The following is a 16927-nucleotide window of genomic DNA, read 5'->3' on the forward strand; positions in this document are numbered from 1 at the left end:
ACTACTTCAATATTAAGCTGTTGTCTGAAGAAAAATTATTTCATTCTTATAACATAACACAGCTGATGAAATTCTTCTCTGACATCTCTGTCTCATTTAAAAGACCAACTAACTGGATTCATCAAATATAAACGCACACATATTTTCACTAATGCTCAAACATGCAAACATGCACGCACATACAAAATTCTCACCAGCATAAAATATTTGGTTTTATTTGACAAAAATACAATTTCCTCCATCAATCATCGTATGCTGATAAAAGTGTATTGTACACCTCTAGTGATAATACCAATTCAGTGAACACGTCACAATCTATCAGTTCAGAAATATCCATTAAGCACAAGGCAATTATTTTCACAGTGTCAATGATCGAGAGACGTTTTGTACAATAAGGACAGATAAAGACACTTCATACATATATATCCAGAGTGATTATAATCATATATGTTTTGAGAGCACAGATGAACCTGGGCAAATAATGATTTGATTGGTATGTAGGGTACAATGGCTGGTGTTGAAATTATCATATCAATGACTGCACATTATTTGTACTGCCTTTTCCTTTTTATATATCATCATAGTAGCAAAATGTCACCATTCTTAAACAAAATCACTTCACAAAGCAAAGAATATTTGACAGCTCTGTTTCTCGCTCTTTTTATCATCAAATCTAAAATGCAAAAACAAGTAAGAAAGATCTAACACAAAAATTATTTTTATAATACTGGTTATCAAGTGAATAATTCTAAAATGAAACGTCAGTAACTTCAGAAAAATTCTGAAAGGTCTTTCATACTATACTTCTCAGCCCACTGCATGGTCACTAAAACCACAAACTGAAAATAAGCTAGTAGAAATTTGTAACTGATCTATAGATAATGGAGAAAATAATCCAAAAGAACAAACTTAAATAACAACTCGTCCGGACTTTTTCACTGGTACAATGCCAGATCTACTTGCTTTGGATTAAAGGCTATTGTAGTCACAAACTGACTGCAAACACACAAATAAAACTGCCCTGGCCTGCCCACATACTGACTCACGTAATAGATCAAAATGGATGATCGTGTGCCCTCCAGCAGGAGTTCTCATCACAACTACACAGCTTTTATCTCATACCACTGACATATACAAGTAGATCTACATGTAAGACAAAATTTCAGGACTCATTCTCTTTCTCTCTCAAAGCTGATCAAACTTTTATTCTGAGACACATTCAGGACTCTCTCTCTCTCTCTCTCTCTCTCTCGGCCACATTCAGAACAGTGGACTAACTAGTCCGCGGGTCAAATATGGCTGACCCACTTGAATACTTCCCCACAGGGAATCTATTCAGTGTCTATTAGTGGATTAGACGACAAGCTTTTTAGTGGGTCACCATATTTGACCCACGGACTAGTAAGTCCACTGTTCTGAATGCAGCCTCTCTCTGTCTAAGAACCTCCTTTCATCTACCTGTCCCTTCCTGCCCTCTCACTCTCTCCTCATCAAAACACTAAAGAAGAAATACGTTGGGGTATATAGATCCTAGCTCTGCGTACCTATGTGACAAATCTTCTTATATATTGACTTTTTATCAAAGGAAAGAAATGGGTGAATTACATATCTTTATTTGATAAATCTTAAATTATTTACCTTTGTTGCATTAAATGGACAATATTTCAGACCAGTATGTAAATATTTGATAAATATATAACTACATACAGGCGGGTAGCCAGGGGGTTTCAGGGGGGTTTTGAACCCCTCTTTTTGCTGGAAAAAGGTCCCCTCGAGGTAGAATTTTATCTACATGTAGGTACATGGAGGTTTCACGATGAAAGGTCCACTTTTTTCAGAAAAAAACTTTTGAAATTGCTGTCTACAGCCATGATATATAACTGTGTAATAAATGTTTCAGCTTTGAGATACACAAGTTCAGGTTTATTTGGTTTAACACGCTACAAAGCATAGTTGACCAAAGCAACTAGGGCCCCATGCTGCTTGGTAAGGCAGTACCTCATGTTTCACATAGGCAGCCAGAGTGAGAGAGAAGGGTTCTAGATCATCCAGACATATGAGAGCACACCTTTTATGGAGAGAGCTCTGCCAGGATATAAATACATACAGAAACAAGGCAGGTAGAGGGTTTACACTTACATGATGCCAGCTGATTGAAAGGGCCAGTTACACAAAAGAACTGAAGACCGGAAGTTGGTCTCTACTTTAATTTTTAGATCAAATTTCTTAGCCTACTTTGAAACAATATATATGAGGATTACCTGAAAAGACTTTACCTGTTTCATAAAAAGAAAGAAATGGCAGACATGGCAGAACTTTTATAGCAGTAATTACATTGTTTTAGTGATCTACAGATTTTATGTATCACAGATGGGGAATAACAAAATGAAACATCAGCCACTATATGAGTTTGTTCCACCCTAATTCTCACACAATGACAGACAGGACAATAAAGATCCTAGTATTAAAATTCCAGCTCACCCTTACTCATAACTAATTATCTTTCAGAATAACAATTTTATTTTCATATCCACATTTGAAGAAATGTTTTATTTTAATGTCTCAAGCATTTCTATTCATTTTAAAGAGCCTTCTGTCTAAATATACATCTCACTTTTCTTTAGCTTTTTAATTTTTTTTACCTTTGATAAGTTATTTGTGTGCACATATTTTCCACAAGTTATATGGAACAACATTTGTGCTTCAGAAAAAAGCACAAACGCAGGGCCATTTCTAAACGCTTTGAATCTCATTTTATTATACATTTGCTTTACATTACAGTGCAATATCACCAACTCATTTATTGACAGGAAACCAATTAGATAATTGTTTTACAAAATAATATGAATGTGCAAATTGGATGTACAAATTGATTAATTTCACTTCCTTTAATGCAAAGAGAGAAAAAAGAATTGGATTTACACAAACACACGCATATATATGTCCATTAACTGTACTGTATACTTAAAAAAAAACTTACTCCATATAGATACAATCTGTTATTCTTTCTTTTTTTATTTTTGACAAATTCAGTTGATAACAGCTTTTGGTATTTTATGAAAGGTTCTTAATTAATGTATCAATATTTATCCTAAAACAAAAGAGCAAACAAACAAACAATAAATAAATAAATAAAGTGTATTCAAAAACTTACTTCTACCAACATCTTCTGACATTTTCAAATAGTACTGAAAATGGGCAAAAAATTAGCAAGGCTCAAGTTTTGTGCAAATATTTCTGTTTTGTTCCCCAATTGTTACATAATTATGTTATCAACAACAGCAAGTAAATTATGCTTCAGCAAGCAGAACAAATCTTCCTGAACAGATAGCTTTCCTTTGGTCAATTGCATGTTACTGATCCTAGTCTAGTTTCCAATGATGGTAACAAGATGGGTGTCAGTATTCATAACTCACTATTAGATATATAAATCCTTGCTACATTTTTTCTATTTTACCTTATACTTTTATTTATTACTATCATTATTTATGTTGCTTTATTCTATAAATTAATTTTTTGTCCTTTATTTATTTATTTATTTATTTTTTTTTTTTTTTTGGGGGGGGGGGTGGGGAGGGGATCAAAATATCCATAATGATACATTTTACTATTAAATTTTCTCGCTTAACCGAAATTACCAAAATGACATTTTTAGACATTTTGAAATATCGAATAATTATTTTTTCTCATGATAATAAGCTTTGTATTTAACAAGTTTAAATGCAACACTTGTTTACGTGAATTTTGCTTCAAAAGCAGACCCCTCGCCTCCTTATGAAGTGCAATAATCTGTATTATGTAATAAGAAAATGCCTAGTAAGACATATCAATCATATCTTTGTCACACAAACAATAGATCATAGTTATCTAACTACGGTGACTGCTCATCAGTGACGTGTACCTGTTGATAACATCTTAGATAATTTACTAGAAAATATTGTGGTGGTATTGAAACATATAATCTTAAATGCCTGAACATATCAATTGTAATACAGAGCTAATGACAGACAGACAGACATAAGGATTTCATGACTCCTACACAAAACAAAAGAGCTACCAATAAATCCAAATGACAAAGTGTTTTCAAAAGATGAGTAAACTTATTTTTTATCCATATACAGGACTCTCTTATACATTAATCAAACCTAATGAACTTTTTCATCTTAATCAACCGCATAATGGGAACTGTTATATCAAACAGAAATACTCAATGTTGAATCTGGCCATTTGTCTCAATGGCATACCAGTACAGATCATAGCACAATATTATTTTATCAATCATAATAGAGAGGGAAATTAATTCTATTTCCAGTGAGGGTTTTAATATATGAAACATTATTGTGGTAATGCTTCAGCTTAGTTCTATTTAGTTGTTTTTTGTCATATCATGAAAGTGCACACCTAGAAATTATTCTCAGATAATTTATTTATAGTTGGTTTGGTTCCAATGTAAAATACTTTGAAGTGTGTGTGTGTGTGAGTGTGTGCAAGTGGCCGTTTTTTTTTTTTTTTTTTTTGTGTGTGTGTGTGTGTGTCCATGCATGTTAGCATTATCAAAAATTTTATAAGTCAGTGCTCTATACAGATTAATTTTCAAATAAATAGATTGCTTTTAATTAAATGAAATTATTTAAAAAACATGATCATTGTAACATCTACATGTATCTCCTTATCATCACCAAATATATCAAACAAACAATTGGACCATGTTTTGATGTGTGGACATTTGATTTAAAGCCACACTTTTACACCTTTATGGAGTATTTTACTAATGGCATACAGAACACCAGGGCCAGCTTATTTGTTTTTCAATATCTTGAGCTTGCACAGTCAGGAGAGGTTATCCTGCTTTTACCCAGTGAAAATCATCCATCACAGGACTAGATAAATTTACACTTTATGGGCAATGGGGCAACGTTAGGCGGTTTTGTACAGGCTGGAAAAAAAAGATATGGGATTTGGTGAGTTTGATGTCCACAAAACTGAGCTATATGTGGTATTTAATGTTTTTATGGGGGTGAGGTTAGAGAAAGGGGCAAGATATAGCAGACATATGGCAAGTGACCTTTCATTGATAGCTGGTTCGATGAAGAATTTTTTAACAGGCTGAAGAAAAAAGATGTGAATATTATGATTGTGAAGATGTGAGCACAAGCACTTGGTGAGGACTACCCTAGGCCAGGTGAAGGGAAAATATGTAAAATCAACATCCAGAGATTAATAGGACATTATCATGTACTCTGTGCAGGATATAAAAACATGACGCATTTTTTTTTTTTTTTTTGGGGGGGGGGGGGGGCAGTCTTAAAATTCATTATGGTACAAGGACATGATATGCACAAACAGCATTCTAGACTCTACAAATGTTCAGATATTCAAAATAGTTAGTCTATCAGCTTATTCAGATTAGTGAAAAAGAGAATAATTTCACATGCATGGTCGTTTTTAGGAGGTAATGTCTGAACCAATGTGGTAAAAGTGCCTGTCCCCCTCCCCCCCCCCTCCAAGCTACCCACCCCCATTTTCAGAGATTACTGGTAATTCACCTCTACATGTATTATCTGCCTATACCTCTGCCATTTACAGGAAGGCCACAGGCATGTAATTAAGTGAGGTAAGTTTTCAACAATCTCTGTAACTCAGGGCACTTCTTAAAGATTTCAAATCATTTCCAGAATACTGACAGAAGCATTCATCTACATAGTCCTGTCCAAACAAAAAATAAGCAGTATGATCATTAAATCCACGCTCTAAGTCAACAGTGTGTGACCTATTGACCACAGAAGATTCTGAATTTATGGTCTGGTTTGCAATTTACACAAGTACATTGTGTTCTGTACAAAAATTGATTCTACGCAGCAAGAAACTCACTGTGAGAGTGAATCGCACTCATTAATAAGCTCTCAATGGCTGATTTTTCTGAAGATTTCGGAAATTTCATAGGGGGATGATGACACCATAAATTTCAGTATAGGAGAATTAAACATCTCAGTGGTTTACAATCTTATTTTCTTTTTCTTTGACCTATATTTTCTAAATATCTGACAAAATAACATTTTAATGGGTGAAAAATAATAAGTTATAATGCTTTTAAAATCAAGTAGTCTTTTTTGTAAAAAAAAAACAAAAACACCTTCATTTCAATTTGTACCTAAAAATGAGAAATGCTTATAAATAAACAAGTAAAATAATCAATACCAATATGTAAATTGCTCATGGATATTCACAACAATCAGAAAATGACAGCGGTCCACAGATTTCTGTGGTTTTTATCCCTGGAATCACTGGCATAATTCCATATAAAAAGTCAATTAATCTGCTATTTATACTCTTCAATATTATTGTGAATTTTCTCCTTGTTCCCTTAGAAGCTTTACAAAATTATTCTGATGATACCACAAAGGAAAAATCTATATTGTTTCAATAATAGATGAAAAATTGCACTCTGTCAACTAATTCGCACACATTTATATTACCAAGCAGTACAACAGAGGATCAATTCCACCCTCCCCCAACTCCTTCACACCCCGTAAAAAATAATAACTGTTTCGTATATATGCATGATAGAAGCCTAGTGAATCAACACAAAAAAATTTATCTTTGAGTTACCTTCCACCCCCACCCTCAGCAAAATCTTGAATCTTCCACTGAAAGGATGACATGTATTGACAGAGCTCTTGGATATATGGCAGTCAAATACAATTTATACAAACCTACATTTTGACTAAACTGACAGCGCAAGACTGATTAAACAACCTTGTCTATGCACTAAAAAGGGGGTTGGGGGAGGATATCCCAAGAACATTCTGAAAGACAATGCTTTTTAAACTTACACTTTATTGAAGCATTTTCTGAATCACTCTGAACATATAAATGATATAAAATGAAGTCTTAGACCCCATTTCCAGAGATTAGATCGATCTACTTTAGATCGACCTAACTCCCTGGGGGTTCACACTAAATAGCTGTCAGCCGGGCGGACACGAAAGTTAATTACCCTCTTACAGCTTGTAGTAGGCGGGACAGACATTTAAGCCGGATTATCTGACAGTAATCTAGTGAGACTCCCTGCGGGGATAGATCGATCTAAAAGCTCTGGGAATACAGCCTTATATTATTCTCATATGTATCCAAAATCGAGTCTCATGACCCTGTGACCTTTCACCTGACAAATAAAATGGCTATTCGCCTTTTCCTCCTCCCACCTCTCCCACTATACACAACAGTTTCATTAGCACTTTGAGTGTAAATGAACTACGAGAACCACCTTCATCTCTCAAGTAGGTGCTGTCAATAACTTGTGTTGTTGCTATAAGAGATTAAAGTGAAAAGACTTGTTTAGGGGATTGCTGACTTAATCCCAACAGAATACAAGGCAAAATATGGCATATATTTGCTAAACACACTACATTATTACTAGTACCTTTCTATCAGGAACAGTACGGTTGTGTATTAAAGCAGAATTGTGACTTTTGCTGTGGCGTATACAGACATTCAGCAAATTGAGTTTTAGATTTTCTGATGAATTAATTCAGTAAGGGCTAAGCATGCTGATGATCAATGTTAGTTGTATTATGGCATGTAGCATTGCAATCTAAGATTTCTTAACAAATCACTTAATATCTTTTAAGCTGAATTCCCAGCTAATTGGCAATATATCTTAAACTTGTGCACCTAATCCCTGCAACTAGTATTACAGGTGATCTAAAGTGAATCCATAGGGAGTACTGGAATCCATCTATTTTTCAACTACAGACTACAAATGCTGTAGCTATTTTTCCCACATATGTGGCCAGACTAAGTTTTATTTTTACTTCATTGTAATAAGTATCAACGCCTGCTTTTAAAAGCTCCAAGAAATCCATTAAACAAACGTTTGATTATTTTTTCTTCTATCTTTTTAACAAAACAGTGGTCACCGTTGAATAAAAATATTGCAATCAAAGACTGTTATGCTTCCAGACGCTTAAGATTTGTTCTGAGCGTTCATTGATTTTTACCTATAAGCTTAACATGATAAAACAAGTCCTCCTCAGCCCTGTTCACATCAATCTTAAAATAAAACTACATTAATTTCAGTTTAATATGACTACAAGATAAACAAAATACTCACTGGGCAGACTGTATGATACATAATCTTTTAAGTCAAACTGCTGGTTATTTCATTTGAAGCAAATAATAATAATAATAATAATAATAATAATAACATGGCAAAAAATGTAAAATATTTGGCAGTTAAAATTGCAAAATCATTTTGATAAAATTTACAAGGCTAGAATCATCCAAAAAAAGACGCAACTTTTTTGGGGGGGTGGTGGGGGGAGAGAGGAAGTATCTTAACAAAACAAAAGCAAGATAATAATCTGGAATACAGTTTTGTGGCAGAGGCTTTATTGGTAATGATCTACTTTTCTACCCTTCCTGTGAATCTAGTTATGTGTCCAGTTTAATGAAGAGGCAAACTAAACAGTTATTGGTAAAAAAAAAACTTGTATAAATTGAAGGAGATTCACATTGAAGATAAATCAACCCTCTTTGGCTTAAGCCTCTCTCCCAGCAGTTTAACAATTATCATCTGAGAGGGCCCAAAGTCTCAAGACTTTGTGAAAAATGAAGGGAGATTACAAAGGATTTGGAGGGAGGCAGGGGAAATGTATCTTCATACACTGTCTTGGCACTATAGCAGTCTGCAATGTTCTGCTCCTAGAGATTTTCATCTATTACCAGCATGCCTAAGCCGGATACTGGAAATGAAGAGGCAAACTGATAACAGAGGAGACATATCACTGACCTCTGTTACTCAGGGTTGGGCTATCAAGCATTACCAAGATCTGCCTGCTATCTACTTCCTGAAGATATATCTCAAAAATGGGTTTTATCAAACAGGTGCTGGCTTTTCCTTTGTATTTGACTAGAAATCAATTGAATTATCTGCTGAACTGAACTGTCTAAGTTGCCACTAATGAATTGGGTTCCCAGGTGCAAATAAGGACAAATACAGTATGTCAGTTCAATTCATCTCTATAAACAACAACTACTAATGGTGAAAAAAATAAGTAATATCTATAGATAGATAAGTAATATAGATAGACTCTTGCTGAATACAATGAGATGAACAGATTAACCAATGAACTGATTGCACTCAGCCAGTCCTGACAGAGTTGAATCAATGTACATAGAATGATAGTTTTATTGGGAATGAGCCCTTAGAGATAACAGGAAATTACAGAGGCATGCTGAATATAGAGGTCAGTTTCCAGTGGCCAGTGAAACTCAGGGCACCACTGACATGGGTTTAAGGCATATGCTTATAGCCTGTACAGTGTATGTTTTATTGAGATCAGTTTCATGCTCTAGGCATGTGCTGGGGTCTGAGTCAATCCTTTTTACCTGTGCTGCACTCAGTCTTGCAGGGTAAATTTCAGCCAAATGCTTTAATATTCTAATTTAGTTAAAGAAGGACAAAATAAGGATTTCATTTTTATCCAATGACAGATGCAGCAAAGGGCATAGGGGGTTAATGCCCCCCCTTTGAGATACTCCCTTCTCTCACCCAAAAAAGCAGACAAAGACAAAACCTAGTAAAATTTTTCCTGGAAACTGTTTTAAAGTTCTATATCCTGTGCCCCTTTTGCAAAATACTAGATCTATACAAGTGTTATTTATCAATTTTTATTATTCAGGGAGTATGCCCAAATGTGGTTAAATTTTTAGTTACAGACAGATATTCTTTTTTATTTTATTCACACTGAGGATGCTGAATTGGCAATGAAATTGGTGCATAAACTCAAGTCCTCACAGAGACAGCAGAATCTTATGAACACCAATCACAAGAGGCAAAACAAATAGAAAGAAACCAACTCAACCCACTTTCACCAGTTTTTAATAGCAAACTGTCATCAGTTTTATCAATCTGTGAAAGCATAATATAAATCTCTCACCAATATCAACAGCTAATATAAGATTATCAATTTACCTTCTTTGCCACAGCAAACTGATGCAATGGCTCTTTTATAACTAATTAAACAGATAAGATTCACCTGCATATATTGCTTGCTCACATTTGTCTGATGTTTGTATTGCTTTAAATACCCATGAGTTCCATTAGTACACCTTTATTTCATTATATGTGTCATCAGTTATCTATTTGCTCAACAAACTTAACACCAACAGAATAAATAACAATCTCATAAGTCCATCCATCTCAACATTTTCTGACTTCTAAAATCAGAGGTTTTAATTTTCATATTTTGTATGTTCAATATTAATGCACTTTTCAAATTAAACAGATTTAATTACCAAGTAATCAAATATCCCCATCTTGATAGCTTCACGTTTGCCATACCTATGCACTGAAGTCTATTCTACACACTTTTCAAATTAAGTATTGATTTCAGGTTTCAGGTGTTACTGTACTACTGATAACATGTTTAACAATAGATGTACGCATTTTGAGTAATGGTATATTTGCAACTCTGCTTCTATACAGAATTGCAACTTTGCTGTTGTACAGAAGCAATGAAATAGGTACAGACATTGAAATAAATCAGGCCTTCTTTCAAGTCCTGCCAAACTACACCAAAGAAAATGGCGTCAGCCTGTCCCGATCTGTCCCTAAACACCTCTTCCTCCTTCTCCCCCATCCCACCCACCCCCTCCATTTTAAATACTCTGCAGTGGTTTTGTAAAACAAAAAAGGAAAAAAAGAACAGTAAGAAAAAAGTGTTTTATGTAAGGAATATTAAAAATAACTGTATACCCTTTCTATGTGTGAGAACAAGATTCCAGTAAAGGCCATACATAAATCAGTGAGCAGCAAACATATTGCTTTCTGTACAGGGCATTATCCCAAGAAGATTTAGGCATATGTTTTATCACACACACACACACACATTCATGCCAACGTATTTGTATGCCTTGGTTAAGATAAATATAATAGGCTACATTGCCCAAGCTGCTATTTAAACTCAAATTATCAGCAACAATGTTGACAGGTAAAATGTCAGAGGAAGAAAATAATATCAAGTAACTATTTTCCAGGTGCTGAACTTTAAAATCTTACCTGCAAGAGCTAGTTTTAACAAAGCCCTTGTCCCTTAAAAGATTCACTGCTTTTAATGTGTATCAATGAACAAAAGGTAGTGGACTGAGAATCAAAAGCAAGTGTTTTTTTTTCATGGCACAACTGATTGTATGCTTATTTCTACACAATACCAGTAATTACAAATCACATCTTTAATTTTTTTATATAAAAAAAATAAATAAATAAAAAAACGAAATATACTAGTTGTTGTTCATATTCATGTATTGCATTATACTATGCTATAACCTAGCTAAATTAGTATATATGCACTCATAATTTACTGTATTGTGAATTCAATTACACTTAAAACTGTGACAGTTCTCCATTTGAGCTGAATTAGTCCTCTTATCACTGCCATTATACTTCTAATCATATTTAGAGTGTTGAGGCAGTACTCAAGTTAAGTAAATATTTAGAGAAACCAAGACAGACATAATCCACAACAGGTATGATTCATGAAATATATTGTATTATCTGCAGAGACATAGTCTGATGGACATGCAACATCAAAATTCTAAAAAAAAAATGGTTTAAAGTTCCACCAAACTGTTCTACCTATAAGAAGCAGGCAGTTTTCCATAATGCCATCCTTCTATTGTAAGCTGTCTCCAGTTTATAGATTGTACAAGGGTATTGCAATCAATCCTCTCCTACAAGCATTTGGTAGTTTTTCTAATTCCTATTTTTTATTATTATCTATTCATTATTTGTTTATTTATTCACTTATATTTTGTAATATACACAAAGCCAATATAATATAATATGCAGGACATATGGGGATGGAAAATTGCTCCTCCACCTCAGCTTACATATAATTGATAACACAGTGCAATGGAACGATATGAAAATTTTTTCCAGTTTTTGATGTCTATATCTCACAATAAAGACCATGTGTAGTGCCTTTATCTACAAGTCCAACCAGGCATTCCAAAAGATCTGTCACAAATTACTAGCACCAAAGCTTCATGCACACACAACAATGCTTCTAAGGCTGCATTCAGATTCACACATTGTACTAGCTGGGTCGGTCCAACTCAGCAAAGGATTCTCTTGAAGTTCAATAAGTGGGATCAGCTTTGTTGTTAGACAGGCCTCCATGAGCAGGTGGGAGGGGGGGGTAATTATGTAGAACACACACAGAAGTTAATAACCCCCTAGCTGCTTGAGGAGGCATGTCAGACAATTAAGCTGATCCCACTGATTGCACTTGTATGAGAATCCCCCGCAGAGTTGGACTAACCCAGCTGGTATGATGTCTTAATGACCTTAATCTGACTGCATATAACAACCCTTTCTATTTCCCTTGTGATTAACAGGTTATTTAATTAAATGAATTTTTGAATACAGGATACTAATGTCATATATATAATTATATGCTTGTAAGTGTACAACGTATTTGGGTTGTTGTGAAGTGTGTGTGTGTGTGTGTGTGTGTGTGTGTGCACGCTCGTGCATGCATTATAACCCCCCTCTTTAAAGTCTACAGAAGTCGCACCCCTAACATTTTGCGCATTAATACCTACGCCTACGCTCCCCCCCCCCCCCCCCCCAAACGCTTTCCAATTTATCACACGTTCCGAAACCTTTTTTCAAGCCTACAGCTAAATAAACGGTAATTATAGGATATTTCCCGGTCCATAAAGCTATGAGAAATACATCATAATCATTACTATCAGCTAAGAACTGTCATATTTGGTCTTTAACCAGCATTAATACGAAGCGCGTTCACTCATAACTCAACACTGCAACCCCAGGGTTATTCGAGCAGCGCCAAGGTGCCATATAGCCCCCCTGAGGAGGTGTATCTCCTCACATCCAAGCAGAACTGGCGGTTCTGAAACACAGTGTATGCGAGCTATGTAAGTGCAGCCTTACCGTTCGTAGAAACGAGACATCATCCTGTTCGGATTTCCCACTCTCGGCGGCATCGGCCATGATCGCCGCTTCTTCTTACAAAAAAGCGTGTTCCTTCAGTCGGCTCGTTAATGCTCCCTAGAGGCAGGCACAAGGCACTCCATCGTCGCGTGAGGCCAGCGGTCCTCTCACAGAAAATATAACACTGCGCAGCCAACAGGTGAAGCTATTAGGACCAAATCAACCTTGCTTTCATATATTTTGGGCCCTTCGAATATTTGAGCAACCTCCCTCTATTTTTGATCAATCGGGTAATTTGATGCCTCTTACTTATTTCTCATGGCATTGCTCGCCCGCTGAGTGTATGTTATTTCTAGGAGGTTGCTATACAAAGCGTCTTCACGTGATAACAGAACGCAATAGAGCATCATTTATTAATACTGTCTCGACAGCGATCAACTGATGAATCTACCACACGGATCAATATGCTTCGCGTTCTAAGAGACGCAAGGTAGAAATTTGTAGCGCCTTCTATTGGGAAACTCTGAAATTGTTCTCTCACAAAAAATGATGGCGCATCTCAATCAGTTAAAAGATATTAAAACTCCGATTAAAAAAATGCAAAACGTCTGCTTTTATGACAGATTCCGCCCTGCCATATAAAGATTATGATGAGGAAAACTAATACCTTTTTAACTATATATAGGCCCACAACGTGCACTATTATCTCGCATTCAATTTATTATTTTACAGTTTTTTATCTTTACTAATTATTTTAGTTATTGACTAAGCTTTCATGTTTGATTTCCCCCTCCCCTTCCCCGTACAAATATTTTGAAAATCCGAAATAAGCGTTGAACGTATGGGAGTCCAACTTATAATGCGTTAGTTGAGAAATGCCCATCCACTAACGCAACCCAGCACAATCAATATCAATGCAGCGAACGCAAATAAGTCACTCGATTCCAATTTATTTCAAAACGAAGTAGACCAAAGCAGATATTACATGGAGAATCAGCTAAATAAATAAGGTGCATGTTCTGCTGGTAAAAAGGCCATTCTGTCTCACCAACACTTTCAAACAACTAACAGTTGCTCTTTCTTTTCAGGACCAATCTTAGCTTTTTCCAAAATAAATCCTGCTCATCTTCGCGTTCAGACCACTCTAAATAACTTTTTGACTTAAACAAATGAAACAAAGTGTCATTCATTTCACGAAATGGGATGTCCTCTAACAAAATTAGAACAAGAACGTCTTTACCCTCTTCAAACAAACGCATGCGCGCCATTTTCATTTCAAAGTAGCACCAGTTGCTACGCACGAAATTTCGGGTTATAACCAAAACTGTTTTTCTGCTTTGTGAGATGGATTGGATAATGTTTTCCTCGATGTCTTCACCAGGTAGGAAATCACGATGATGAAGACATAAACGGAGTCGGTCTTCCTCGGCTTCTGCGTCTTCTAGCTTGGGTCGCAGTTGTCTGTACACCCACTTGTAGTCTTCCTTGCTGAAGGCCACAAAGGCGTCATACTGATGCCTATCATCCCCGCGAACTTCTTCGTATTCTTTGCGTCTTATTCGTAATTTATAAAAGAAATACTTAATTTCCCACCTGAATCTGTAATATACCGCAGACGCCACAACAGTAACAATAACGAGTGAAACAAGAATTGACACCAGGGTCAAAGTAAGGTGAGAAGCGCACGTGACTTTCAAATGTCCAACGATTGCATCAAGTTCTTTTATACTAACGATGCTTCCATTCTTTAGAGTGCAATGATAGTCATCTTGATCGACAAAATGCACTTTTGTTATTTGCATCCAGACGAAAAATTGTTCAGTCTCACAAATGCACTGCAACGGATTTCCCGCCAAATTTACGCCCACATCTGCCAATCTTTCTTGGGATTGGACGTCGTCTAATACAGATCTCATTTTGGCATTCAGAGAGTCAAGTTTATTGTAGGCGAGATCCAAGAAAGATATGTTTTTCAGGTTTAAAGTTAGTCCTTCCGAAGTAAGATAATTGTTTCTCAATACCACGGTGTCTAGTTTGGTATTACGGTCAAACAAAGCTGGGGATACCTTTTCCATTTCATTGGAAGATAAATCCACGTACGTCAAATTGACGAGCCACCGAAAAGGACTTGGGTATGAACCATTTGTTATAGTGTCAGAGTGTCCCAGTTTATTATTCTGCAGATGTAAAAATTGTGTTGTAGAAAAATTATATAAGAACGTCTTGCTGATTTTTGAGCAGCCGTTACCTGAGAGGTCGAGGGTACGCATCTTTTGAAACGAGTTATCAACTACTTCCCATGGTCCATTCCATTGATAGAAATTATTGTTTGATAAGTTTAGAAACTTGAGAGACTTAGTGTTATGAACAATAATGTGGTTGAGCGGATATTGTAATTTGTTGTTATTTAAATCGGCTACCTCTAAATTTGGGGGCCCAACAATATTAAATGTGTACTCCCCACGTCGGAATTGCCGTTTAAACTGTACCTCAGGTTTAGATCTAGATGTCCAGCTCCAGTTGAGGTACTTCAGGTGTTGCAAATTACTTAAGTCATACGCTGGCTTGAGTGCGTTAAGGAATGTGTTGTCAGCAAGCGAGAGGGTTTCTAAATGTTCCACGTACACGTGCGTGTTTGGTTCAAGATCTGATATGAAATTAGTGTCGAGAGTTAAATGTTTTAATGTAGTAATGTTCTGGAGATAATGAAAAACACGGCTACTGTACAACATGTAAGTTCTATCTTCTGGAGAAGTTGTTGCATTCAATATCAGTCGCTCTAATGATGAATTTTGTAATCCATAAAAAACACCTGCAAGTCTTTTTAATCCAAGATATTTGTTACCTGAAAGATCAAGAGTCTTGATCGTTGGTAGAAAGCTGAAAGTGAAGTTATCGATCTTATACAGTTCACAAAACGCTAGATCCAGATGCTCTAATTGGGAATAACGTAAATTGTAAAAAACCTTTTTGCTTAACTTCTTTAGGCTACAGCGTCCGTTGTCTCCAGAAAAGTCCAATAAACGCAACGTTTTAAGAGAAGCGAATCCAGGTCCCAAAACCGAATTCTCCATATTTAGTCCGTCCAGATATAGTTCTTTTAAATCCGTCAGGTCTTTGAAGGCTGCGTCAGGATAGTTTTCTTTAGGTTTCGGGTAACGGTTGGTGTTGTTTTTTAGGTCTAACCATTGTAATTGGGACAGGTTTTTAAAAACACCTCGAGGAAATGACTCGTAATCCATGTGTAAGTAGTTAGATCGTAGATTCAACACTCGTAAATTAGGGACGTCTACAAATGCACCCAACTCCAGTGATCCTATGCGATTGTCCGACAGGTTTAGGCGATTAAGATTACGAAGATGGGCGAAATTACCCGACCTTATCCTTGAGATTCGATTGTACGATAAATCGATCGCCGTGACATTGGCTGGGAAGTCAGTTGGAACGCCGTGAAGCTTCTTACCCGAACAGTTGTAGATGACATCTTGGCTCAGTGGGTTAATGTGAATGGAACAATTATGGTAAGTATGATGCGGTCGCCAAGCCAGTGACATCGTGATGAAAACTAGCACAATTACGAGTCGGCACAACATGCTGAATGTCGTAGAGTGTGACAGAAATCTCGTTTTCAACGAGCGATCCTTTTCTTATATTGCAGTAGGCTACGTTATCTTATCAGCAAAGGTAGTTTGTTTTATGTAAATAAGCAATTGAAAGGTGGAAGTCAGACTCACGAACCTGTGACAAATATCAATATCATGTGCGCTACTGATAGCAAAACTGAAATTAATAAACAAATGAAAATTCATTTGTCAAAAGCTACAGAAGAATTAACTTAGATTTACCAGACAAAAATGAAATTGAATCAATAGGTGCATAAACAAATCGATACCAAACAGGGCGACGTTTTGTATCAAAAGCGAGTTGGGTGATTGATAAGCCAGTGATTAGCATAAAATAAGTGCATCA

The 16927-nt window shown here is 35.9% G+C and overlaps 2 protein-coding genes across 23 annotated transcripts in view; both read right to left on the minus strand.

Moving 5' to 3' along the window:
• The window catches only part of LOC106160817 (ryanodine receptor), a 130989-nt gene extending 117763 nt beyond the window's left edge, over positions 1-13226 (minus strand). For 14 of the 22 annotated variants that reach the window (XM_087006924.1, XM_087006913.1, XM_087006925.1 and 11 more), the window contains exon 1: positions 12959-13225. In XM_087006924.1, coding sequence (XP_086863050.1) covers positions 12959-13018 — 60 coding nt within the window. In that variant the 5' untranslated portion in view covers positions 13019-13225. Of the gene's footprint in view, positions 1-12958 lie in introns of all 22 variants that reach the window. The other 8 variants (XM_087006916.1, XM_087006922.1, XM_087006919.1 and 5 more) reach the window with 2 other exon arrangements.
• A 665-nt stretch (positions 13227-13891) lies between these two features.
• On the minus strand, positions 13892-16621 carry LOC147763742 (toll-like receptor 4). Its single transcript, XM_087005955.1, has one exon. The coding sequence runs from the start codon at positions 16549-16551 to the stop codon at positions 14023-14025; it is 2529 nt and encodes an 842-aa protein (XP_086862081.1). The 5' UTR covers positions 16552-16621; the 3' UTR covers positions 13892-14022.
• Between the last annotated feature and the right edge of the window lie 306 nt (positions 16622-16927).

The sequence above is a fragment of the Lingula anatina genome, chromosome 2, assembly GCF_051362555.1.
Source record: "Lingula anatina isolate TDL-2025a chromosome 2, LinAna3.0, whole genome shotgun sequence".
Lineage (NCBI taxonomy): Eukaryota > Metazoa > Brachiopoda > Lingulata > Lingulida > Lingulidae > Lingula > Lingula anatina.